This window comes from Balaenoptera ricei, chromosome 15, assembly GCF_028023285.1.
Source record: "Balaenoptera ricei isolate mBalRic1 chromosome 15, mBalRic1.hap2, whole genome shotgun sequence".
Lineage (NCBI taxonomy): Eukaryota > Metazoa > Chordata > Mammalia > Artiodactyla > Balaenopteridae > Balaenoptera > Balaenoptera ricei.
Window position 1 is genome coordinate 31,063,134 of NC_082653.1, and position 26,782 is coordinate 31,089,915.

General features: G+C 43.0%; 2 protein-coding genes across 4 annotated transcripts in view; one reads left to right on the top strand and one right to left on the bottom strand.

Annotated features, from left to right (window-relative positions):
• Positions 1 to 8,357, top strand: part of PANK2 (pantothenate kinase 2) — a 28,276-nt gene extending 19,919 nt beyond the window's left edge. The window contains exons 6-8 of one of the 3 annotated variants that reach the window (XM_059897270.1): positions 1,154 to 1,277; positions 4,040 to 4,165; positions 7,895 to 8,357. In XM_059897270.1, the coding sequence (XP_059753253.1) occupies positions 1,154 to 1,277; positions 4,040 to 4,165; positions 7,895 to 7,945 (301 nt within the window). In that variant the 3' untranslated portion in view covers positions 7,946 to 8,357. The other 2 variants (XM_059897268.1, XM_059897269.1) reach the window with 2 other exon arrangements.
• Positions 8,358 to 10,877: 2,520 nt separating this feature from the next.
• The window catches only part of RNF24 (ring finger protein 24), a 140,278-nt gene continuing 124,373 nt past the window's right edge, over positions 10,878 to 26,782 (bottom strand). Inside the window, exons 5-6 of the mRNA XM_059897273.1 lie at positions 18,054 to 18,133; positions 10,878 to 17,284 (exon numbers count right to left, since the gene is read on the bottom strand). Of these exons, the coding sequence (XP_059753256.1) occupies positions 17,146 to 17,284; positions 18,054 to 18,133 (219 nt within the window). The 3' untranslated portion in view covers positions 10,878 to 17,145. The remainder of the gene's footprint in view (positions 17,285 to 18,053; positions 18,134 to 26,782) is intronic.

Here is a 26,782-nt window from a genome sequence, read left to right on the forward strand (position 1 = left end):
ACAGGGATTGTGTTGAGTCTGTTAGGTCACTTTGGAAAGTATTGCCATCCTAACACTATCAGGTCTTCTGACCCAAGAAGATAGAATGTCTTTCCATTTAGATCATTGCTGTTATTTACCAATGTTTTGTAGCTTTCAGTATACAAGTGTTATTCTCTTGGTAAATATATTCCTAAGCATTTTATTCTCTTTGATGCTATTATAAATGGAATTGTTTTCTTAATTTCATTTTTGGATTGTTTAGAAATACAGTTGCTTTTTTGTGTATTGGGGCACATGGTTTTTAATAATAGAAAAGGCACTCATATACATGTTTCTTTACTAATTTTAGGTACTTTGTAAATGCTGTAGATTCCATTTTCTATGTTTGTAGCATCTGCTCAATGATAATCACTTCCTTTTCTGATTGGTTGGGTTTGTGATCAGGTCATAGTTATTTATATATCAATTCTGCTGGTCAGGTACTTTGAAATACCTGATCTTCTAGGGAAATCTGAAACTCTTAAATAGTTTACTCAGGGACTCAGATGTCAGATAAAGCAGTTTACCAGATGTGAATGTGACCATTCAGCTGAGTGGAACAGCTGTGCAGTTGGGGGCGAATTGCTAATTGAGGCATCTTCCTGAAACTTAGCCTGGTTGCAGAAGGAGCATGGTGCCTTCAATGGATCTGAATGTGCAGATACGTGGCGTCAAAGCTAGATTTCGGTCGAAACCACAGGGAAAGCCATTTGCTCATTCAGAATGCTTGAGGTGTGGGAATTCCCTGGCAGTCCAGTGGTTAGGAGTCCGAGCTTCCACTGCAGGGGCCATGGGTTTGATCCCTGGCCAGGGAACTAAGATCCCACAAGCCATGCAGCATGACCAAAAAATAAAATAAAATAAAACTTCATTAAAAAAAATATTTGAGGAAAAAACTAAAAACTAAACTAAAATAAAATTCTGTGTCCTATTATTTAAAAAAAAAAAGAATGCTTGAGTTCTTGAAGTTGCATTTCTATTTGAGCAGATGCTCTGTTATTTTGTAATAAAATGTTTGAATATTTGAACAATGGTGCCCTGAAAGTAACTTTTGTCTTAGTAAAGTAACATTAAGTTCTGTTGAGCTGTGTTGCCTTTGGTTTAGCAGTGAGATTTTTTTTTTCCATCATAGCTTTGGAAACATGATGAGCAAGGAGAAGCGAGAAGCTGTGAGTAAAGAGGACCTTGCCAGAGCGACTTTGATCACCATCACCAACAACATTGGCTCAATAGCAAGAATGTGTGCCCTTAATGAAGTAAGGGGACATGGATTTTTTTAGTTGCTCTGAGGAAAATACAGAACTTAATGTGTGGGCCCCGCCTTGTATACGTCTGTTTTCTCTGAACAGTGCCTAAATGTATTCGTAAGTGGTGGAGTTTGTTTCATTGGCAAAGTTAAAACGTTTCACATGTAGATTAATCTTTTTTTTTTTTAAACACTTTTATTATTTATTTATTTATTTATTTATTTATTTATTGGCTGTGTTGGGTCTTCGTTTCTGTGCGAGGGCTTTCTCTAGTTGTGGCAAGCGGGGGCCACTCTCTTCATCGCGGTGCGCGGGTCTCTCACTATCGCGGCCTCTCTTGTTGCGGAGCACAGGCTCCAGTCGCGCAGGCTCAGTAGTTGTGGCTCACGGGCCTAGTTGCTCCGCGGCATGTGGGATCCTCCCAGACCAGGGCTCGAACCCGTGTGCCCTGCATTGGCAGGCAGATTCTCAACCACTGCGCCACCAGGGAAGCCCTAGATTAATCTTTTTTTTTTTTTTTTTTTTTAGAAATTCACGTTCTTTTATTTATTTATTTATTTATTTATTTATGACTGTGTTGAGTCTTCGTTTCTGTGCGAGGGCTTTCTCTAGTTGCGGCAAGTGGGGACCACTCTTCATCGCGGTGCGCGGGCCTCTCACCATCGCGGCCTCTCTTGTCGCGGAGCACAGGCTCCAGACGCGCAGGCTCAGCAATTGTGGCTCACGGGCCCAGTTGCTCCGTGGCATGTGGGATCTTCCCAGACCAGGGCTCAAACCCGTGTCCCCTGCATTGGCAGGCAGATTCTCAACCACTGCGCCACCAGGGAAGCCCTAGATTAATCTTAATAGATTTTTTTTTCCTTACTCAAGATAAACACTACTACTATCTAGAAGTAGAGGAAAAAGTATAGGAAGGTAGGGAAGGTAGCCAGTATTGCAGATGATGGGGACTGTTGGGTGGTGGTGATGGATGGCGATGCTGAATCTAGACCCCACGCCCACTGTTGAGCTCTAGAGTCCCTGGGAATGAATCCAGAGGAAGGCACTGAAGCTGGGAGAAGACTGAGTGGGCCGAGGCATGCCCACCCTGCTCCCCCTCCACTGCAGCAGAGCTGTCTTTGTGCTTTCAGCTTCTTTACAGTGCTGCCTTGTAGCATTCAGGTCAAGCAGCATTGTACAGGGCTATGAAAGAACTAAGAATGGCCTTCCCTTGGGGATCCAGTTGGTGCAGCTTTATAGCTTATCCCTATTTATACACTTTTGTTTAAAATTATTCTTTTAAATAGATAATATAAGCATGTGACTTAAAAAGGAAACCTCAACAGGTACAAAAGGATTGTCTCATTTTTAGTTAAAAATACTGTATCAGCATGAAGAAGTTAAAAATTCTTTATTTGAATATTTTAACACTTCTATTTTCTTTGTTGCATGTTCCTTTAAGTCCTGTGCTTATGTATTTTAAGATATTTTAGTCGGTGTACATACCATTCTACGTTTTTTACTTAAATATTATAAATTGCATGGTTGTATATTTAATTTCTTTTTATGTCATAAGTCATTCACATAGAACTGGGCATTTGGTTGCTTGCCGATGGTAGCTCTGCAGTAAAGCATTTTTAAGCGTGAAGCTGTTCCTTGGATGGATTTATTCTTGATAAGAGACTTATTCAGGAGTGAGATTTCTCATCTAAAGAATATTTATGAATTGTGATAGGTATTGCCAAGATGCTTTTGCACAAGGGCTGCACCAATTTAGATCATTTTTAGCAATGAATGAATGGATTGGTTTTACCACAACTTAACTAATATTGGGGGTAGAATTTCAGTTAGTTGTTTGTTTTGCTAACTTTTTTTTTATGGTGCCAATTTAAAATACAGTTTTATTTAAGACATTGCATTTTCCACTTACAATACAGTGCTTATAAAGTGCAATGTTATTTCCTTTCCCTGTGTACATATTCACTGTTCAAGTATCAAGAACGCCCAGTTGTTTACTATAGCAGCTCAGCTTTAAAACTGCCTTGGAATTTGCTACACATTTGGGTCCTTCAGTGTTTTTTGTGAAACAATGCTAAATCTATACTAGGTTGGCTTAATCAGCCTCTTCAGTGGTGGGCTCGGAGGAGGCACCACCAGATGGGGGAGCTCGGCCCCTAGGCATTCCTCCTGGTATGTATGCCTCCTGCGCTCTCTGGTACAGCTTGGTAATGATGGAGTTGCAGATTTTTTCCAGCTCCTTCTGCTGATGTTCGAATTCTTCCTTCTCCGCAGGATGTAAGATCTTGGGTCCCTCAGACATCCAAGGAAGGAAGCTGCCAACATCTGGAGTTCTTTGCTAACTTTTAATGGATCTAAAATTTTACTTTTTTTGCTTACTTAGTGAGGTTGAATTTCTTTGTCTGTGATATTTCTTGTATAATTTGCCTATTTGTGTTACTTTTCTTCTTAGAATTGGGTCTTAATTTTTTTTACTTATCTGTATAAAACTTTTTATTTAATTGTAGTTATTGTTTATCAAATTTAATTCAAATGCTTTTCCTAATCTGTATTCTCCTGTGACATTTTCTGGCATACTTTGAAGTAGGTTTAGAGTTGTCTGGGGATCAAATTTAAGTAGCCCTGGATCAACTGGATTAAATGTAAATACTTTTTTTTGATCAGCAGTCAACTTGCTGCTAAAAACTATGTACATGGTACTCTCTTTGGGGTAGCTTTTATGAGAGAACAGAAATTAAGATGAAAACTAATTGCCTTTTTTTTGATGTGCTCAGAACATTAACCAGGTGGTATTTGTTGGAAATTTCTTGAGAATTAATACAATCGCCATGCGGCTTTTGGCATATGCTTTGGATTATTGGTCCAAGGGACAGTTGAAAGCACTTTTTTCAGAACACGAGGTAAGCAGACTTACTTCCTGTGACACGTTACCTTCATAAAGGGCATGCAGTTCATGCTGCGCTGGAATTTGAAGCAGTACTTATTTGTTTCTGTACTTGTATAATATGGGTTAACTTTGGTCATGTTCAAAAGCTGTTTCTTACCTGATTTAATGTAAGGTAGATATTTGGTTAATTTAATTTTGAGCTTCAGCAGTTTTAAAGAAGAAAGTCTTGATGAACAGCCAGCTATATTACTGATGCCATATTCTTTTCTGAACCGTCCTTTATATTTTCCCCATTGCAATTTGCACTTACTTTGTAAATGCACTTACTCTGAGTTCTTTTTTCATTTTTTGATGTCAGTTTTTATGTATTGATATAGTTCATGTGCCAGTTTGCCAGTTATTTAAGATGTATGTTCTAAAAACAACTAGATCAGTAAAAAGCATTCCAGGATTAGAGCCACACTATCATAAGAACTTAACACATAGACAGGCTATGTGGAAAAGAATAACTGAATTGCTCAACCTGATAATCCGATTTTGGAAAGTGCCTTTCTGTTTTTCAGTTTGAGGAACAGAACCAGAGCTATGGAAGGGACTTTCTCTTTCCTCCCCTTGGTTGTGGGGCAGTTGGAGGCTTTCAAGTGTTAAAGTGGATTGTAGATAGTGTTATCATGAACATTTTTCAGAATTGTATTTGCATATTTACTTTAACAGTGTTTCTATGAATTGACAGAAATCAAAGTAGGATTTGAAGTAATATGAAGAGATTGTTTTTTCTTTTAAGGTTGCTTTAAGTTTTTCCTTTTAAGTTGCTTAAGTTCATAGTTAAAACCCAAAGTGCATAATTCCCCATATTAAAAAGCTTAAAGTTTAAGTTATCTAACTTTCTTTTTACCTCTAATCTTATTACATTAGTAAATCGGTACTGAATTATCAGTTTCTTATACCTTTTATATGCATCTTGCTTTTTGTGATCTTTGACCTGTTTTATTTTGCTTAATATTAGAATAAAAAGAAACCCTGTTTAATGTTGTATCTTAGTATAACTTGCCTCCTGCTGAGTTTCTACCTCTTTTGAACCTTTTTCAAGGCAGAATGTGGAGGTTTCTTAGGTTAACTTTTTTTTTTTTAACTTACGTCTTCATATCATAATAATTACGACATGAACCCTTTATGAAGTTTTGTTTTTCCCATTTTGACTTCCTCTCTGGTTAGCCTGTTGGCTCTGTTTGTCTCTGTGTTTTCCATTTACATTCATGCCTCTGGCTCTAATGTCGATCTCCGTACTTGTGGAACTTTGATTATTTTAGGTTCTCTGAGTCATGAAATATTCTCCTGTCTGCACACTGAAGTCAGTGTGTCTACTGTTGTGAAAGCTTTGTATAGATTCTTCTCAAGCCTTTCTCTTTCATTGTTTACTGTTCTCATCTTACACTTCTTGGCTTGTAACAACCTCTGTCTTTTACTAGATAGTAGGTTTTGGGTCTTCAGTAGAACTCACTATAATGGTTAACTTTATCCCTTCTTCTTTTGTTGTAAAATAAAACACAGATACAGAAAACCACTTTATGTGTAGAGCTATCTGTTACAAAGTGAACACCCTTGGGACTTCCCTGGCAGTCTAGCGGTTAAAGCTCTGTGCTTCCACTGCAGGGGGCGCAGGTTCCATCCCTGGTCAGGGAACTAAGTTCCTGCGTGCCGTGGCCAAAAAATTAAAAAAAAAAAAAAAAAAAAGAATAAAGTGAACACCCTTGAATTCTATCCTCTGGCTGTGATTGTGGGTTTCTGAGTGTGGCTGAGTCTTGCTCAGTTGTGTCCCTTCTACAGTTTCTGACTTTCTCTCATAATACATTCATGTGGCTGCTTATTTATTTATTTTTTATTATTTTTAATATTTATTTATTAATTTGGCTGTGTCAGGTCTTAGTTGCGGCAAACGGGATCTTCGTTGTGGCATGCGGTATCTCTCTTTTTGGCATGCGGGCTGTTTGTTGCAGTGCGCAGGCTTCTCTAGTTGAGTTGTGCGGGCGAGTGCATGGGCTCTGTAGTTGTGGCGCACGGGCTTAGTTGCCCTGCGGCATGTGGGATCTTAGTTCCCTGACCAAGGATTGAACCCGTGTCCCCTGTATCGGAAGGCAGATGCTTAACCACTGGACCACTGGGGAAGTCCCTGTGGCTGCTTACTTTTAAAGCCGAAAAAGAGTGAAAGGGCAGGCCTCTGTTGTGTGGCCACATGTTCTTTGGAGAAGCTTTTCTTGGAAAATAGACTAAACCTTAGTTATTTATATTTCAGAGACTTCTCATATTTTTTTTTTAAAATAAATTTATTTATTTATGGCTGCGTTGGGTCTTCGTTGCTGTGCGCGGGCTTTCCCTAGTTGCGGTGAGCAGGGTCTACGCTTCGTTACAGTGTGCGGACTTCTTATTTTGCTGGCTTCTCTTGTTGCGGAGCACGGACTCTAGAGTGCAGGCTCAGTAGTTGTGGCGCACGGGCTTAGTTGCTCCGTGGCATGTGGGATCTTCCGGACCAGGGCTCGAACCCGTGTCCCCTGCATTGGCAGGCGGATTCTTAACCACTGCACCACCAGGGAAGTCCCTCATACATTCTTCTAATCCATAGCAGGTCTTCCAGGATCTTCCCATATTCCTTTTTCAGTCACTTCTCTCTTTCTTACAGTACTTTACTGTCTGATTGCATCCTTTGGAGACCTTGATGGATTCTGTATCATTGTACGATTATTCTCTGATTCCTGCTGATTTCTGCCAGTATGGGTTTTGCCTCATTTTCTTTTATATTTAATCCTGGTTTAGGTTTCGTGTTTGGGTTGTCATGTCTTGGTTGTGTTTGGCCTTGATTGCTTACTTCAGGAGATGGTCCTGTAATGTCTTCCTTCAGCTGCTGCTTCTCTGTCTCATGCCTCTGCCTTCCCCTCAGTTGCTTCTGTTCTTCAGATGTTGCTTCTCTGTCCTCACCCTTCTCTACACGTTGCCTGAAGGTTCTGTTGTCCACTTCTCTGCTGCTCACCTCTGCCAGTACTGCCCTGACTGCTGCCCCACTCCAAATCCAGACATCTGGTGACTTTCTGGGTGTGGCTGCTTGGCTGCCACGGGCACCTCAGCTTTGCACATCCTGTATGGAACCCCCTTCCTTGCTCTCCACATCTCTTGCTCCTGTGTCCTTGTTCACTCAGGGGTGGTGTGACCGGATGTGTGGGAGGGACATCAACATCTCTGCCACCCTCATCCCCTTCTTCAGGCGAGTCGTGAACCCATCCCACCCCCTTCTTTCCACCCTCAGCCCAGGCAGCCCTCTCCCTCTGTGACCTGTCCCCGCTTCTCCTTCATTGCACTTCATGTCTCATCTTCCCTTCATCCCAGAGTTGTCTGGAAATGCTCCAGGCCCCTGTTGCTTCTCACCGCCTCATTCCGCAGGAGACGGCCCAGGTACTGTCCTTTACCAGGGGTAACTGGGCCGCTCTGGGCCTCATAACTTGTGGATCGCCAATTGTGGGCTCTGGTCTGATGTGCCAGAGTGTCCTCCCCCCCTGCCTAGGAGCTCTGCAGAGCTTCTCTGCTCCCAGGCTGGCCTTGGGCTCAGCAAAATGGGAGTCAGGAAATGGGTGTCAGGAATTAAGGACTGTGTTGGCTTTAATGCTTGTAATCATATTTATGGTAATTTAAATAAGTCAAAGGAGAATTGCTCTTATTTTTCTTTCTTTTTCTTTCTTTTTTTTTTTTCCAGGGTTATTTTGGAGCTGTCGGAGCACTCCTTGAGCTATTGAAGATCCCCTGATTACCTGGGGAGGGGTTCCTGGAACCTTCCACAATGGGATCTGTGGACTTGTTTTTTTAAGAGACTTACTCAGTTTTATGATTGTGTACTACCTGAATCAAAGCGATAAAGGACAAATGTATTTTTCTAAGTCATCAAGATAAATCTTAATAACCAGTAAGGAAATATATATATTAAAAAAAAAAAAAGTGGACCATGTCCATGTCGGTGAGAATTCTCTGTATTTAAGTTGCTCTTCAGTATATCTTTGTTCAACGTGCTGTGTAGTTTTGAAATTCAGCATCACTCTGTGGAGCCACTTCAGGAGAGGAGAGCTGTTCTGTGTTCAGTGGGCTGTGGTTTTGTGTCCTGTTGAACTAGCTAAATGTAAGGCAAGCTGTTGATACTATGTATTATAATCTAATCACAATTTTGTCAGTGTGGCCTTGGAGATTATCTTCTGTGCATTAACTCTGGTGTGCATTTAGCTTGTGTGAACGTATTGAAAAACATGTTTCAAGGTTCTACAGACTTATTGGGCAGGTTAATTCTGTGCCTGTAACTTTAACAGTTAAGCAACTTTTGGAAGGGCAGTTCCAGCTTGTTTACACTTTAGATCCTGGGAAGGTCTGTTTGGAGGGAAAGGACTTCTCCCCTGGGCAGAATTTCCTTGGATAGTGGAGGGATAATTGATGTGATGGAAGTGAGTAAGCTAGTAGAAAAAGCACATCTGGAAGACTAAAAGCAGACAAAGAGGGCTGCCAGTATCGACAGCTTTTCAAGGAGTGGGGGGATTCTGGTTATTTCAGGCTAGTAGAAAGGGAGGAATTGAGGTGTCCATTGATTAGCTCATGGAGAGCAGGGCGGGGCTCTCCCACCTTCTGCTCCCTGCCTTGTGCTTGCTGGAAACTGCCTGGGAGGCTGGCTCAGTTGGATCTAGTGGAGAGGCTGCGTGTGGGAGGCTGAAAAGGCTGCTTGAGGAGAGACAGGTTTCTAGATGGAGTCTTGGTAGAGGTTGGCTGCTTCCTCTGGGCCGAGGAATGGAGCCAGCGTGAGCCCGTTCGCTGCCCATGGAGACCCAGGTTGACCTCTGAGGCCTTGTGGGGTCCCACCTGCTCTCCCCGCAGTTACTGTGCTCACGAGGCTGTGCCATTGCTTTTTGTGGGTCGTGTCATGCAGCCCTTGTCATCTCCACAACTTAACAGAGGAGGAAACCTGCCCAAAGTCACACAACTAGAATCCGGCAGAGCCCCCTTTCCTCTTGTGCCTTGAAGTCGCCTTCCACCTCCATGGATTCACCACTTCCTGCTCTTGAGAAACTGCCTCTGTGACTTCTCTTTGTGCTTTGTGCTCAGCCCATCCTTTTACTCCAGTGAATCTCGTTGCTAAATTTAATGGACATTTCATGTTCTCATCTTCCTCAGTTCTAACACTACAGACCCCTCTTGCTTTTCCTTCTATCTCCTAGGCCACTTTGTCTCTGCCAATTTATTCTCCACTGAAGATAATTAGATATTGCTAGCCCTCAGGCTCAATCCTTGATCTCCTTAAGCAGTCATCAGCACTCACCTTGACTCTGATTTCTAAGGTAGCAGGTCTGGCCCAGCCCTTGCCTCTGAGCTCCAGTCCCAAGGCATTGACTGCCTTCTCTTCCCTCTTTCCCCTTCCCCTTTCCCCCTTCCCTTCTCTTCTGTATCTCCAAGGCCATCTTTACACAGAAATGTCTCCATCCTCTCCTCTGAACCTCCGCCAGCATCCTCTCCCAGTTTCCTGCCATTTCACTACCTCCAGTTTGTGAGATGCATGTAAACTCAGTCTTTCGTCACCACAGCTACCACCCTGGTCTAAGCCACTGCCCTGTCTCATCTCAGCAGTTATCCCTTCCAGTCAGCCCTCCAAATACTAGCCTGAGGGTCCCATCCCACACTCCCCTACTAGAGGCAGTGGGGGTGGTCGTGGCTGTGATCATGGTCCAGGTGTGAAAGGAAGGTGGTCAAACCAAGATGGGAGCAGTGGATGGTCAGGTAGAGAGAGATGCTTTAGAGGGTTGAGTTTAGAGATGTGGAGATTGGAAGTGGGGGAAGGAGGTTCTGTGAGGGCACCTAGGCTTGGTGGGGAGACTTGGTTTTGGGCTGCCTGATTTTTGATGCCAAATAGGTAGCTGGATATTTAGGTCAGAGACCTGAGAATGATGTGCATGTAGGTGGGTAAAATGTAGGTGGGAATTTAGTGAATCCCAGGGTAGAGTGAGAATAACAAGAGATGTGCAGAGAAGGAAAAGGCTGCGAAGAACACTGAAGAGTGGTCAGAGGGGACTAGCGCAGGGGGCCTGTTGCTCAGGAGACTTGAGGGGAGAGGAGTTCTCCAGGCACCTGCATTAGGAAGAGGTTTCAGAGGTGGCACAGATTTGGTTGCAGGGTCATGCATGGCCTTGAGGGGGAGCAGTTTCCCTGAAGCTATGGGGCCAAAACTGAGCAGCAGAGGTCCTAGTGAGGGTTGATGAGTAGAAGCAGTAGCTGCCACAGGATGGCTTTGGACCAGGAGATGTTTTTTTCTCCTCCCAACAGAATAGTTGGTATTTCCAGACCTGGGATATAGCTAGAGGGTGAGGTGTGGGCCAATTCCACCACTGCAGCCCTCCTGAGCACTGGTGTCCACATTTGGGAGACTGCTTGACTGTGTCCAGCCACACCTGTGGTGCTGAGGCCAGGGTGGCAGGGGGTCCTTGGCCTCTCTGCCTTCTCCCTTGCTGTGGCCTGGTGCTCCACTCATCACCCGTGACTGGCACCCCACTGGCACCCCACACCATGGGAAGAGATAAGCCAGGCTCCTCTGTCACAATCACCTGTTGCTGGTGACCAGTTCTGTTTGTTCAGAACCACTCTTCAGCTCTTGCTACATGGGCTTAAGTGGGATGTGGGTGACCAAGGGTGCGTACATGCTCAGCACAAAGTATTTTTAAAATCTGCTTTTTATTTACATTTAAGTCAATTACATGCATGTCTTATTTTTTAAACAAGAGTAATTAGCAAAATGCATTAAAATTTTAAAATAGCAATTAAATATACAAAAATATATAGCTTACAAAAAACTGCGAATGTTTAAAAATATTCTGCTGCATAATTCTTAGTGTACAAACATGTCTATGAAACCTGAGGCTCAGCATTTCATAAACCTTTTTTTGAGGGAGTTATATGATATCTAGTGAATAAACCCCAATGGGCTTAAAACTATAGGACTAATATCCACTCTTCCTGGCAAAGATCTGTCAAGAGACCCAGAGATGACAGTTCAGGAACACTCTTGGAAGACTGAGCTGTCACCAGGAAGGACTTCCTAACACTAGCCCCATCTGCCTCTCCTGCTCTAGCAGGGGGTGCCTGGGAGGGAAGGGGTGGATGGAGGGATGGTGTGCACCTGGCCCGAGACACAGGTCTGCCAGGCTTGTACTGGCCCAGGGAGCTGAGAGGGGCTTCATGGAAGAATAGACAAGTCCCTTGACACTGGTGGGGCCCACAATGTAGGTACACGTCCCTGGAGCAGGGAGGCCCCGACACTATAGCCACAGAAGTGAGCACTGGGTCGGTAAGCCAAGTTTGCTGATGCTTGGTCTAAAAGTGGAATAAAACTCTGCATCTTGCAACAACAATTTAGGCTCTGAAGCTGAACTGGAATAATAACATTTACTGAACAAGCCCCTTTGTTTTCCTCATGTTCCCAGTCAATGGAAGCACATTCCATGGCACGTGGGAGCCTTCGTTAATCTACTAAACGAACATGACCCAGCATTTTCCAGTTATCAACTGTAAATTCTGCCAGAATTTAGACACTTTCATCTCCTTTACTCAAATTCCTAAATGCTAATGATGAAAGACAAGAGGTTCATCAAATGACAGAAGAGTGGAGTTTCACATACGATTCCTTTCCAAGTTTCAGGTCAGGGGCCCAAGTTGCACTTTTAATCTAGGGAATCCCTGGGCTGCTGTTCTGTGTGGCAGGATACCAGGGAGGTGGGTGAGGAATGAGAGGCACAAGTCCATGCCCCTCCCCCCAAGGCTGCCTGGAGGAAGCAGCTTTAACCTGGATCTCCTGCAGGGGCAAGAATGAACTTAAATTTTTTTTTTTTTTTTAAAGAAAATGTTGGTGGGATAATTTCTGTTGTTGAATGGAAAAAATGTTGGGCGAGGAGAAATTCTATGGGAACATTTTCTTTTTAGTGTGTTCATAAAGAGTGGGAAGGGAAAGGGAGTAGGTTCATGAACTTGAACATGAACGTTCAGCCATATCTGCTGTTAATGCTGAGGCAGCTGACCACCTATTTGCTTAGCAACATCTGAGACATCTGCCCCACAAAACAGAAGGATGCCTCAGCCTTCAGTTACTGCTGCTTCTCAAACTCCTGCCTCAAAAAGATGGGCTTGCCTAAGAAACCATGACAGTTGTAGCCAGACGTCACTGCTGGGCTCTTGGTCCTCACTTGAAACTGGATTGGGGGGTTGGGGCACGGCTGCAGCCTGTCCAGGCTCCTGCAAAAGCTGCTGGACTGTGCTGTTGCTCTTGGCTATGGAGCCTGCTCTTGAGTGTCCTGCAACAGACTCAGAAAGATAGGCTGGAAACTGGTGGTGCTGTCTTGTTATTTGGGCATCAGTGGTTAGGGTCAGGGAGGGATTGTAGTTTGATTGGGATAGCAAACTAGAATTTCATCATGCTGCACTCAGTGGAAAATATGCCTTATTCAAAAGGAATGTGATTATAGAAACATCCCCCAATTCTGGGCTCACCTTTTTACAGATATTCTGACTTATGGGATGGTTCTTCCCACATGACTAGGAATGTTCCTTGAATATACTTGTCTGGTATTACACAAGTAAAAAAGAAAAAAAAATTATACACATACACACAGTTGATTCTTGAACAATATAGGTTTGAAGTGAGGTCTACTTACATGTGGATTTTTTTCAATAAATACATTCTACACAATCCAAAGTTGGTTGAATCCTTGGATGCCGAACCGCGGATATGGAGGGCTGACTGTAAAGTTATGCACAGGCTGTACAGGGGGTCAGCGCCCCTAACCTGTGTTGTTCAAGGGTCAGCTGTGTGTGTGTGTGTGTGTGTGTGTATATACACACACACACACATACACCCCACGCACATGTACATGTGTGTGTACTTGTACATGTATAAATAATCTCTGGAAGAATCCACAAGGAACTAATAGTGGGTGCTCAAGGGGTGAGAAACTTGGCTTGCTTGGAGGTCAGGGATGCAAGGAAGACTTAACTGTTTATGATTTGTGAACCACTTGAAGGGATTACCTATTCAAAAAATTAAGGAATATTCAGCACTGAGCAACCATGTTGGGAAGCACCGTGGGCAAAGGTAAATGGAAGTGACTAAGGAAGATCAAAAGGGGAAAGGGAAGGGAGCCAGGTGAACTGGGACCCAGGGGAGAGCCTCTACATCTCAGGAGGCTCTCTGCTGAGGTGGTTTCTACCGGGACAACAGAGGAGCCCCATGTGGCCAGCATGATGATGTCACCTAGTAGCACCAGCCCCCATGACACTAGGCCTGCCTGCTGGGCTCCAGACATGGTGGCCAATTCCCCACAAGAGCTGGTGGGGACACCCTTATTACAATCCCTGGGTGGGCGGATAAGGAAACAGGCCTTGGGAGGCTAACTTGCAGGAAGGCACGTGGCTAGTGAGTGGCAAGGGGGTGATTCAAATCAAGCTGAGCACCTTTTCTCCTCAGAGCTCTGGAGATGCCTCCCCGTGTGCATTTCATAATTCCCAGAAAACCTCTCAGAAAAACAGTTACTACAGTCGTTCAGGGTAGCTTAGCAGAATGGGACCAGGCCATGAAGATGATAGGCTTTGGAATGGGTAATGTGGAAAGGAACAGGGCGTGAGGTCATTCGTTTGATGGATTTGAGGGGCTAGGCACTGGGGAAAGGATCTTTGTCAAGAACAGGGTATTTGGCAATGGTGTGAGGTCCCCTGTATCCCTCAGCCCAGACTTCCCCATGGGCCACCTGCTCTCATCTGGCCATTACTGTCTTGTCCTGTTCCTTGGCTAGGGCCTTAACTACTAGGGATAGGCCTAACCAAATCACTGTGGCAAAGAAAAGCAGCAGATGACAACTAGCATGTTAGGCCTGCTCAACCAGGAATCAAGTCAGGCTGGTTTTGTTCCCTGTTCCTAAAGCCAGCTGAATTCAGCTGTACCCCTAGTAACAACTTGATAATGATTCACCCACCCATAGAGTCCAGTTGAGGCTGAGTTTTGCTCCACTAACCCATAGCACGCAACACCCAATCTCTGAGTTGCTTAAGACACATTAAGATGAAGTTAAAAAATCACGTTACCTGCCAGTGGCCCAAAAGCAGACCAGAGTCCTCACGTGTCTACAGATTAACAAAAGGTCAACAACTCATGGAGATAGATTTGGACAGGGCAGCCTCACTGGTCTCACTGTGAGGTGTGAGCTTGATCAAAGAGTATTAAGGGATCCTTAACTTGTTCTTTAAAAATAATTTTTTTTGAATGGAGATTTGACCTTGTCCTTCACATAAAACTGTGATTTTAATCAGAATTAAAGGAAGACATAAACCCTGGCCGTCCTCAGTTACAGCAGTGCAGCACAGGGACGTTCTGGAGGAGGACCCAGATGTGGGGAGCAAACACATTCACATTGTGTTGCTAAGAGTAATAACTACTGCAGGTGACACTGGCCATGCTGCAATAGAAGGACACCAAGCCAAGAAAGGGAAGATGAGTACAAGCAGAGTGAACACTCTTAACCACTCCAGTGTCAAGCCCCACCTTAGTAGAAGAGCTGGGTTTTTAAAAGCCCTGCACATTCACAAGTGTTGAGGTCATGGTGTAAAGCAGACCCATGATGGTGCCTAGTGGGGAGCGCACAGCACTCTCAAGCTTTCCTCTAATGGATGGATGGGCTTTGAATGTCTGGTCCAACTGGCCTTTAGCTGTGGCACTGTGAGATGAATTAATTTGCTTCCCTACAAATACAGGGACTTCGTGAGGCTGTCTCCTTGGTACTGATGCACTGAAAGGCTACAATCCTACAAAAGCTGCGAGATGAAATTATTTGCAGTATAGAACACAAGAATACCTCCTTTGAAGGGAAAAGTTCTATTTCCTATTGGAACCCCATAACTAAGAGGTGACATTCGTCCCAAAGCCATTATGTGAAAATGGTGAGTGTTGGCTATTAATGAGGCTAGTCCAAAGTAAGCCTATTTCTAACATTGGTCATTGAAAACATTTCACTATAAACTGGGTGCTTTGCAGCATTCAACTCTATTGTGCTACAAAATAGAGAATGCAGAAACAGAGGGTGAAAGTAGGAGTGTACAAATACTTCTTTTCATGGGTGCCAGACAGACTAAGGCTTTCATATAAAAATATTCCACACTTCCCTTGCCCTGTTTAAAGAAGCAGTCCAGTTAGCATACCACGAATAGGTCACATGTAGGGTACAGCCAATTCTGACCAACTGGATTTGTAATTTCCCAAACTGGATTCTGCCCAGCACTTTTCTAGGCTAATGGGAATTTTCCTCCTCATCTGATCCCCAGCCACCTGAGCCAAGGACAGGTTCCCTCGCCCATTCTAAGACGGTAGAGGCTGGATTCCAAGAAAATTCCTGGAGACATGCCATGAACAGAGTAGCAAAGTTTCCTCCACTCTCTCCATATCATGCAGGCTGTATTTCCAATGAGAAACTGCCCCCACTCACACTTGTGGGATGGAGCAGAGAGGCAAAGCTGTTGATGAGGAGTCCCACCCCTATGATGGAGGGAGGTGGAGAGCAGGGCTGTGAAAGAGAACTTTCTATCGGACCCAGTGCTGCTTCACATAGCTAACATAAAATAGTCATGAATCCTGCTGGACTCTGAGTCATTTCTAGAAAAGTTGGGCAGAAAGAGCCAAAGAGCAGCATGCATTTCTCCGCTATAAAGACACTTTCAATTAGTTATCCAAGTCCAAATACTGAAGCATGCACCAATGGTGAATAGCCTTGCAGGAGCTTCCTGAAACTATTCACAATTTCTAGCGTTTCCCTGGCTTCAGAATTACATAGGGATCTTATTTGGGATACTCTAAATTGTTAAGTCAACGATGGGCATTTTCTTTTGAGTAGAAAGAGAGATAGGGCAAGAGAGGGAAGAGAGAGAGAAGGATGGGGAGAAGCAAGGGGGTTAGCATCCTCCTGTCAGCTCAGCAGGGCCAGGAGGACTGGCCGTTATCAGTAAGATGCTCCTCTTTGGAGCCATGTGAGGGGCTTACAGCAGCTTCCTACTGAGGGAGTGGGCCAAGACCCGCAGGTACGCTGGAACCACACCGCATATGTGGGAATGTGGGCAGCACCCTGAGGCCCCCAGGTCATACAGTGACAGCATGGGCTCAGAGGCCCACTCCCTGCTGGGGCTCCTGATGGCGGCTTGGCTGTGCCTCACTGGTGAGTAGGAGGGGAAATAAGAGGAAATGGCTTTTGACCAGACCTTTCCAAGCATATCTAATGTTTTTAGCTTAGATGATTTGATAAGCAAGTGTTGTGAACTTGAGGCAGGACCAGTGGTGACGGGTACTGCTGCTTTTTTGTAACCAAAGCCCTTGGGTTCCAAGATGGCCTTATCAAAGGGACATAACGTGAAAAACCTTGTTGGCACTGCCTCTGGCACTGCAGCCGGTTGTGCTTGGGCTGAGGTAACCACTGTTTTCACTTGGCTCAGGGGCTGCCAGGAGGGTTTGCTGCTGCAAAGGCATGCATGGTCTGCATAGAAGCTCATGTGTCCACAGGGTCGGGGTTGGGGTGGCTTTAAAGACCTGCCCTCAGTTCCCTTCTCTAACACTTGTGTTTATCATCCCTTCTGCTTGATATTCACCTTGACATGGAGATAAGTGTCTGGAGAGAGAGTGCAATGGAGTTAGCAAGAGACCCTCATGAGGTTTCTTGAACCAAACCCGCAGGCTCATCTACTCCTCTTCTCTTGGCATGGGGTAGTGCAGAATACTTTGGTTGTCACAAGACCCAGAAGTCTCGGTTCCCAGCCTAGTTGGCCCAAGAGTTCTTCATTAGACAAAGGAAGCGGCAGCTGGTGCCCCAGGTAGAGCAGCCAACACAGAGACTGCTTGTGTTCCTCCTGGCTCCACGCAGACATTGGCTCCTGCAACAGTTTGATCCTTGTGATGAGCTATACAATGTTCTCTGCCCCGGGGAGGGGGCCCTGTGGGGGTCCACGGTCCTGCTTACTATGCAACTGGGCCAGCTGCAGAACTGGCATGTTGCACAGTGGACATACTTTGCGAACCTCCAGCCACTTAATAAGGCACCTGCAGAACGAGACACCACAAGAAGGAAGATGTCAGTCCCATGCTCGTGGCACACCTTGCCCACATGCCTCACATGTTGAACATATCTGTTGCTCAGAGGTGGGGCCTGGAGTGAACAGCTAGGTCCAGAAGAGTTCTACCACTGGGTGGAGAATGCATTTCACCCTCTGGAGGAACCAGAGACTCCAGTTTTCCAAGAAGCTACAGTCAGTATGCTATACCCTCAGTCATACATGACTTCTTAAAGAATGAAGTACATTGAAGAGGGTGGTGGGAAGGAGGAGAAATGAAGTTTTCTAATAGAAATACAAAACACATAAAATTGCAAGAGAAGGGGGAATATTAAATATGTCTGTAGGAAGTGGGAGGAGATGGTCCCACACTACTATTTACATTCAGACGTATTTATTTTGATTTAAAATAACTATGGTTTTGATTAAAATAAGTTTTTAGGAAAGGAAACTCTCATTGGAAAGTTCCAGTAAAACAGCTCTTTATAGCCTGGGCTCCAAGGAGATGTGGGCTTGTCTGGCACTCTGCCTTAAGTCCTGCCTTGGTATTCACGTTCCACCACCCTGATCCCTCCTAATGTCACACACACATAGACACACACACACAAAAAACAGCCTGTAGGGCGCTTCCAGCTTTCTGCATCATAAACCAGTCATGAAGCCATCAAACTTGTCTGGCACTGCCCCAAGCCTACAAGTGAGTTGGTCAATGTGCCTCAAACTCAGGTCCTCTTAAATAATTCCACACCAATACTCACTTTCTGTGGAAGGCATGCTTACATGGACAAATCCCCAACTCATCTCGAGGCTTGAAGTCTTCTAGGCACACTGCACAGAGCTGAAAGACAGATTCACAGATGAGGCAAAGTATCTGCTAAGGACTCTCCCAGGCCAATAAAGTGCAGGCCCCCAAGGCCCAGCCATTTGAAGGTACTTCCAATGCCCCACAACTCTATAAGTGAAAGAAACAGGCTCGAATGGGCAAGGTCTTCTGAAGAAGAATCTCCTGCTCTTCCTGTCACGTGTCTTCAAGATGGAGGGCAGATGGGAGAAGACAGAAAGCAAGAGGCAGGTTCCTTTACTTCAGTCCGTCGGAAGAGTCTGACTTAGGTTTATTCTCACCACACAGACTGCGCATAATGTACTTTTCTGTGCTGTGCCAAGGGGCGGACTTTCTGCAGGGAATGCTCTGCCTGCTCAGCAGCAGGGCCCCTGAAGGGACTGCTCGCACCTGGGGCAGGCCCTGGGGCTCTCCTTTCTCCAGTTTTCATAACGTGGAAACTATAAACCATGGCACAGCCTGCAGTAGTATGCTTCTTGCAGTTCCTGGGGCCCCTTACTTTGGCACTGTCCTTCTGTCAGTGTCTGTCTTTGTCTTACAAAATGTTGTTATTCAAGAGTCACTGAATTTAACCTTATGAAAATGTGCAGATGGGGCAGGATTGCTCTGACAGGTGGCTAGGCTCCACTGCTTGGAAAGAAGCCTTCTTCAAAGCCAGATGCTGGGTTCCAACCACTACTTCTTGGGCACTTACCAGTGCCCAGGGACACCAAGTATCATCCCATTTACTCACTTTACAAATGGGGAAACAGAAACTCAGAGCAGTAACCATGTTGCCTGAGGCCATGCTGTTGGTGAGTGGCCAGGTCTGGCTAGGGACCCAGGTCTGTTACACTTTAGTCTGCCCAAAGCTTGAACTCCTCCCTGCTTGCTTCCCTGTCCATCTCCAGGGTTCCTGGTTCAACCATCACCATTTCTTGTCCAGACTGCTGACCTGCCTCCCTGTCACCTGTTTCTTAACCTATAACATGTAACCCAGTATTCTTAGGTTATGTGACAGGACACGTGGCTCTTGGTGTCCTGTGGCCAGTGCTGTGGCTGTAGGTCTTCCAACACCCTTCTCCAGAGAGCTCTCAGGGCCGTGTGTATATAGCAGACAAGATCGTCACAGGAGGAGGAGAATGGATAACTGTCTTATCAGATTCGGCATTACTGCTGAGACAGCAGGAGAGCAGGGAGGAAGGCAGGACAGATGGCTGGCCTTGGCTCGGACACCCAAGCTGTGTGACTTCTGCCATCATGATGCCTCTCAAGCTCTGTTGCTTCATCTGTAGAGTGAGGATACTACATACCCCCAACCCCCTGCCTGGGAGTGTCATCAGCTCAGGTTGGGGGCAGGCCTGAGGAGGCAGTAAGGCAGTCTACCAATACCAGTTTTTATTCACATTTAAATTTAGTGATGGGAGTACTATTTTCAAGCCTATTTTTGTTTTCTGGAGGAAGGTTAAGAACAAGCTGTGGGTAAAGATGAGAAACTAGCAGTTCCAGCCTTGGGATAATCCTTTTTGGGCTTCTGCTTCCCATCTGTAAAGGGGGAATGATGTTCCCACCTCCTACACTGTGTGAAAAGGTCCTCTGGCCTTAACCCAGCTTCCCTCCCAGCATAGCCTTCTGAAACAGGGTGAGGACTGCTGGCTCTGCCCTGTAGAGATTCAGCGCTGATCCTACCAAAGGGCAAGACGTTGCTTTGATTATTTTTCCAGAATCCAAAATTAGATTTGTAGCCTTTTCAAATGGAGTTTACTATTAATGGCTATTATGTTCTTCTTAAAAAATTCTAAAACCATAGTCACCTGAAAAAAAAAAACAAGATAAGTTCTGACATGTTAAGCACTAAAGTTGACCAAAAGCCAAGGGCAATCATGAAGAGAAAAGCCTGAGATCTGACTTCTTAGAAGTTCCCTCAAGGCTCAAACTAATTTTACAAATTTACAGATCATATTTTGCAAGTGAGCTTTACTTTCCAGTGTTTCAACAAGATTGTTTCTCTCATTCCTTTTTAAAAATGGAGATATATAATTCACACATCATAATATTCACCCCTGTAAAGTATACAATTCAGCAGTTTTTCATATATTCACAGAGTTGTGCAACCATCGTACTATCTAATTCCAGAACATTTTTATCACCTGCCTCCAAAAGCCTATGTCCATAAGCAGTCACCCCCCATTCCACCTTCTCCCCTGGCAACCACTAATCAACTTCCTGTCTTGATGGATTTGTTTATTCTGGTCATTTCAAAATGGAATGGAATCATGTAATGGTATCATACAACATGTGGTCTTTTGTGTCTGTCTCCTTTCACTTAGAAAGATACCTTCAAAGTTCATTCATGCTGTAGCATGAATCAATACTTCATTCATTTTTGTGGCAAAATAGTATTCCGTTATATGAATATACCACATTTATTTATCCATTCATCTGTTGATGGCCACTTGGGTTGTTTATACCTTTTGGCTATTGTGAATAATCTTGCTCTAAACATTGGTGCACAAGTATCTGTTAAGAGTTTTCATTTCTCTTGGGTATATATCTAGGAGTAGAATTTCTGGGTCATATGGTAGCTCTATGTTTAACTTTCTGAGGAACTGCTAAACCGTTTTCCAAAGTGGCCAAACCATTTCACATTCTCACCAGCAGTGTATGAGGGCTCCAATTTCTCCATATCTTCAGGTTATTATTATTGTCTGTCTCTTTGATTATATCCATCCTAGATGGTATGAAGTGACATCTCATTGGGGGTTTGATTTGCATTTCCCTAATGACTAACAATGTGCTTACTGGCCATTTGTATACCTTCTTTGGAGAAACGTCTTTTCAAATTCTTTGCCCGTTTTTTAGTTGGGTAATTTTTCTTTTTATTATTGAGTTGTGAGACTTCTCTATATATACTAGACACAAATCCCTTATCAGATAGCCAACTGATTTTGACAAAGGTGCAAAAGCAGTTCAATGGCAGAAGGACAGCCTTTGCAACAAATGGTGTTGGAGCAATGGGACATCCATAGGCACCAAGCAACCAAAAAAAATTGGTAAACTGGATTTCATCAAATTTAAAAACTTCTGCTCTGCAAAAGATCCTGTTAGGATAAAAAGACTGGGACAAAGTATTTGCAGATCTTTTTATTTTGTAGGCTTTTTATTAATGAGTTGTAAGAGTTCTCTGTGTATTCTGGATACCAAACTCTTATCAGATATAAGATTTGCAAATATTTTCTCCCTGTGGTTTGTCTCTTTACTTTCTTTTTTTTTTTTTCAATGTCTTTTTTAAAAAAATATTTTATTTATTTGGCTGCATCGGGTCTTAGTTGTGGCACGCGGGATCTTTCATTGTGGTGCGCGGGCTTCTCTCTCTAGTTGCGGCATGCGGGCTCCAGAGCGCACAGGTTCAGTAGTTGCAGCGTGTAGGCTCTCTAGTTGTGGCGTGTGGGCTTAGTTGCCCCGTGACATGTGGGATCTTAGTTTCCCCACCAGGGATCGAACCCACGTCCCCTGCATTGGAAGGCAGATTCTTAACCACTGGACCACCAGGGAAATCCCTGTCTCTTTACTTTCTTGATAATGTCCTTTGAAGCACAAAAGTTTTAAGTTCTGATGAAGTTCGATTTATCTAGTTTTTTCTTTGGCTGCTTGTGCTTTTAGGTGTTGTATATAGGAAATCATTGTCTAATCCAAAGCCACGAAGATATATATTTATGTTTACTTCTAAGAGTTTTGTTATTTTAGTTGTTACATTTAGGTCTTTGATTCATTTTTGAGTTCCTTTGTGTATGATGTGAAGCAGGGCCCCAATTTCATTCTTTTTTGTGTGGTTATCTAGTTATCCCAGCACCATTTGTTGAATAGACTACTCTTTTCCTATTGGATGTCTTGGCACCCTTGTTGAAAATCAATTGACCATAAATGTATGGGTTTATTTCTGAACTCTCATTTCTATTCCATTGATCTGTATGTCTGTCCATCCCCCAGTATCACACTGTCTTAAATACTGTAGCTTTGCAGTAAGTTCTGATATTGGGAGGTGTGAATCCTCCGATCCTCTCCTTTTTTAAGACTGTGTTTGGCCATTCAGGGTCTCCTGCATTTCCATGTGAATTTTAAATTCTGCTTGTTAATTTCTACAAAAAAAAGAAAGGGCAGCTGTGATTTTGACAGGAGTTGTGTTGATTTTGTAAATATTTGGGGGAAATACTGCTATATTAACAATAGTAAGTCTTCCAAACCGTGAACAAAGGCTGTCTTTCCATTCATTTAGGTCTTCTATAATATCTTTCAATGATGTTTTATAATTTTTCAGTGTACAAGTCTGAGCTTCTTTTGTTAAATTTATGCCTAGGAATCTTGTTCTTTTTGATGCTATTGTAATTGGAATTGCTTTCTTAATTTCATTTTCAGATTGTTCATTGCCACTGCCTAGAAATACAGCTGATTTTATTTATTTATTTATTTACTTTATTTATTTATTTTATTTCTGGCTGCATCGGGTCTCAGTTGCGGCACACGGGACCTTCGTTGAGGCATGTGGGATCTTTCGTTGCAGCGCGCGGGCTTCTCTCTAGCTGTGGCCTGCGGGTTTTCTCTTCTCTAGCTGTGGCACGCAGGCTCCAGGGCGCGTGGGCTCTGTAGTTTGCCGCATGCAGGCTTTCTAGTTGAGGTGTGTGAGCTCAGTAGTTGTGGCCTGGGGCTTAGTTACCCCGCGGCACGTGGGATCTTAGTTCCCTGACCAGGGATTGAACCCGCGTCCCCTGCATTGGAAGGCAAATTCTTTACCACTGGACCACCAGGGAAGTCCCTACAGCTGATTTTTGTATATTGATCTTTATCCTGGAAATTTATTGAACTCATTTATCTCGTGATTTTTGGTGGATTCTTTAGGGGTTTCTGTGTTTACAAAATCATATCTACAAATATAGCTTTACTTCTTTCTTTCCAACAGCTGATTTTTGTATATTGATCTTTATCCTGGAAATTTATTGACCTCATTTATCTCGTGATTTTTGGTGGATTCTTTAGGGGTTTCTGTGTTTACAAAATCATGTCTACAAATATAGCTTTACTTCTTTCTTTCCAATCTGGATACCTTTGATTACTTTTTCTTGCCTAACTGCTCTGCCTAGACCCCTCCAGTACAATGTTGAATAAAAGTGATAAGAGTAGGCATCCTTGTCTTGTTTCCCCTTAGGAGGAAAAGCTTTCAGCCTTTCATTAAGTATGATGTTAGTTGTGGGTTTTTCATAGAAATCTTTATCAAGTTGCAGAAGTTCCCTTCTGCTCCTAGTTTATATTGAGTATTATCATAAAAGAATGTTGAATTTTGTCAAATGCTTTTTCTGCATCTATTGAGGTGGTCATGTGTTCTCCCTACCCCTTTATTCTGTCAATAGGGGGTATTACATTGACTCATTTTCCCTTGTTGAACCAACCTTGTATTCCTGGGATAAATTCCATTTAGTTATGATATATAATCCTTTTTATATGCTGCTGAATTTGGTTTGTTAGTATTTTGTTGAGGATTTTTACAACTATATTCATAAGGAATATTGGTTTGGAGTTTTCTTTTTTTATGATGTCATTGACCGGTCTTGATATTAGGGCAATACTGGCCTCACAGAATGAGGATAGGAAACATTCCCGTCACTCTTCATTTTTTGAAATCAAAGAATAGATCCTATCAGCCCTGTCAGAAACAGGGCTAGGACATACATTTACTGATTGGTCAGTCTATAGATACTTGAGTTTATTTGTTTTACATATTATTGATGGCATCTGCAGAGAACAAAAGGAAGCCGGTTCACGGCATTTCAAAGTAATTTTTTGCAGCTTGAGGAACAGCAGAAGCTTCAAGTTTGTGGGTGCAGTAGGGGCATCATAATGTGAAGGCTCCAGACTCAGAAAGATAGGGTCACCTTCTTTCTCCACACTCAGAAGCTAGAGGACATGCCCATTTTCCTCAACTTTCTTAAACCTCAATTTTTACAAAAGCAAAATAAGGAATAATACTTACCTCACCTAAATTTTTTTAAGTGTCAGTTCCCTTGCTCCTAAGATAAATTATATGAAGAAACAGACATCTTGGTAATTTTGCCACCTTGTATACATGATTCCATTTTCTTTACACTGAGATAATACCCATAAATAAAACAAATTTCAAGGGAAAAATGGCTTTTAGTGACCATAGCATATATACTGGAAAGAAGCCTAATTTTCTAGTATTCACAGAGTGCATGATCCCTAAAATGACCAAGAAGGAAGGATTTGACAATTTTCAAGGGGTTGACACAGTCTATAAATTTACCTAAAAATGCAAGCTAGGGAGTGGAGAGTCATGTGGGGAAGACAATGTCACACAATGAAAATGACCCACAGCTCAGGGAATTTAGCCAAAATGATTTTCTTTTAAATATACAATCATTCTTTGCTGGTGGTAGTGAACACTAATATACCTTTCCTTGAATAGTTACGAGGATAATCATATCTTTTGCAAAGGCAGCATTCCCAGTTCAGACGTGTCATTTAAGGTTGGAATCTTTAAAAGCTATGAAAGCACTCTAATCATGGCTGTGCTGCTCAGGAAAGATCTGACTTTCTTATTCCAAACTGAAGTGCAGTGGGCCGTCCGTTCCATGGCCCTCATGTGTTCGTGTGCTCAGCCCTTTACTGTCCTTGCCTCACTGGCTTATGACTTTCTTTCCTGTGGGACCAGTGCTCCTTGAGGGCAGGGAGGGACTATACTTTGCCCACTCAATCTCTAGGGTCCTGTATACTGTCAGCTCCCTATACATGCTTTGGGGTTTTTTTTAAAACTATTTTTGTAAAACAATTTTTACAATTTAAACTGAGGGACGAAACTCAGTTGGGCTCTAAGTATTTATATTATAATTTAAAAATTAATTTGAGTAATGTGATTTATAAGAAGAATGATCAGTAATCCTAGAAAGACTGAGAGGGTTTACGTCTCCTCCTACATAAGAAAGGGATGTGGCAAAACTTGTACCACCAGACCCCCTCCTCACTGGACCAAAGGGAAGGGAATGAGCTTGTGGAGAGGTGAGGAGAAGGAAAAGATGTTCCTAACTTCATTTTACACAGGGGGGCAACTCCAATGGGGTTACCTTCCTACAGTCTCTTCTTGTGGAAAGTAGGGTAGAGCAGGGCCATAGCATGTCTGCCACATGACTCCTCACCCACTCTCTGCCTGATCCAGGAAAACTGACCTAAAGATGACTTTTCCTGTCCTTGTGTAGCTAGGATCCCACCTGCTGCTGAGATGCAGGAGGGAGCAGGTTCTCCTTTCCTTTCTGTATGTATAGGCAATATCACCCTGACAGAAGAGGGGATGGACCCAAACATGTTCAAATTTAGAAGCTATATGGATGGCTGTATCACTGTACTGTACTGTAGACGTGGGCTCAGGGTTCTGATTGGCCCACATGGCCACAGCAGGTGGATGAGGCCTTCTCTGGGAGAGTGGCAGGATAGAAAGAATACAGTACAGAAAAAATATTTGAAGAAATAATGGCTGAAAACTTCCCAAGCTTGGCGAAAGACAAACCTACATATTCGTGAAGCTGAGTAAACCCCAAACAGGAAAAATCCAAAGAAATACATGCTGAGACATATCATAATCAAATTGCTGAAAACTAAAGACACAGAAAAAAATCTTGAAAGCAGCCAGAGAAAAATGACACATTATGGATAGGAGATCGATGATTCAAATGACTATGAATTTCTCATCAGAAACCATGGAGGTCAGAAGGAAGTGGCACAACATTTTAAAAGTGCTGAAGGAAAAGAAATAACCCAGGAATAAAGGTGAAATAAAGACATTCTCAGATGAAGGCAAACTAATAGAATTCATAGCCAGCAGATCTGCTCTAAAAGAATTGCTAAAGGAGGTTCATCATATAGATGGAAAATGACATAAGAAGGAAACTTGGAACATTGGGAATTAAGAGCAAAGAAACGGTAAATATCCGGATAAATATAACAAACTATTCGTCCCCTCCTGAATTCTTTAAAATATATCTGATGGTTAAAAGTAAAAAGTGTAACATTGTCTGATGCCATTTTTAATGTATAAAGGTGTAATATGACACTTACTGTATAAAGGAGTAAAAGTAAAGGGATCTATATGGTGATAAGGTTTCTACATTACAAATGAAGTGCTAAAAAATTGATTCGAGGTATTTATTTTGTAATCCCTAAGTAACCACTAGAAAATTATACAAAAAGATAAAATCACAATAGATAAAATACTAAAAATGTTCAAATAACACAAAAGAAGGTAGGAGGAAACAGAGGAATAAGAAAGAGGGGAAAAGCGGAAGATAAATAGTAAAAGAGTAGACCTAATTTCAAACACATCAATAATTGCATTGAACATAAATGGTCTAAACACATCAATTAAAAGACAGGTTGGCAGGGTGGATTAAAAAACATGACCTAACTATATGCTGTCTATAAAAACACTCACTTCAAATATAAAGACATAATGTGTTTACGGATTAGAAAACTCAACATGGTAAAGATATCAATTTTCCCCTGATTTATATATTTAATGCAATACTAATCAAGATCCCAGCAGGATTTTTGTTGTTGTTGTTTATGTGTGTACAGATAGACAAGCTGCTGTTAAAATTTACATGG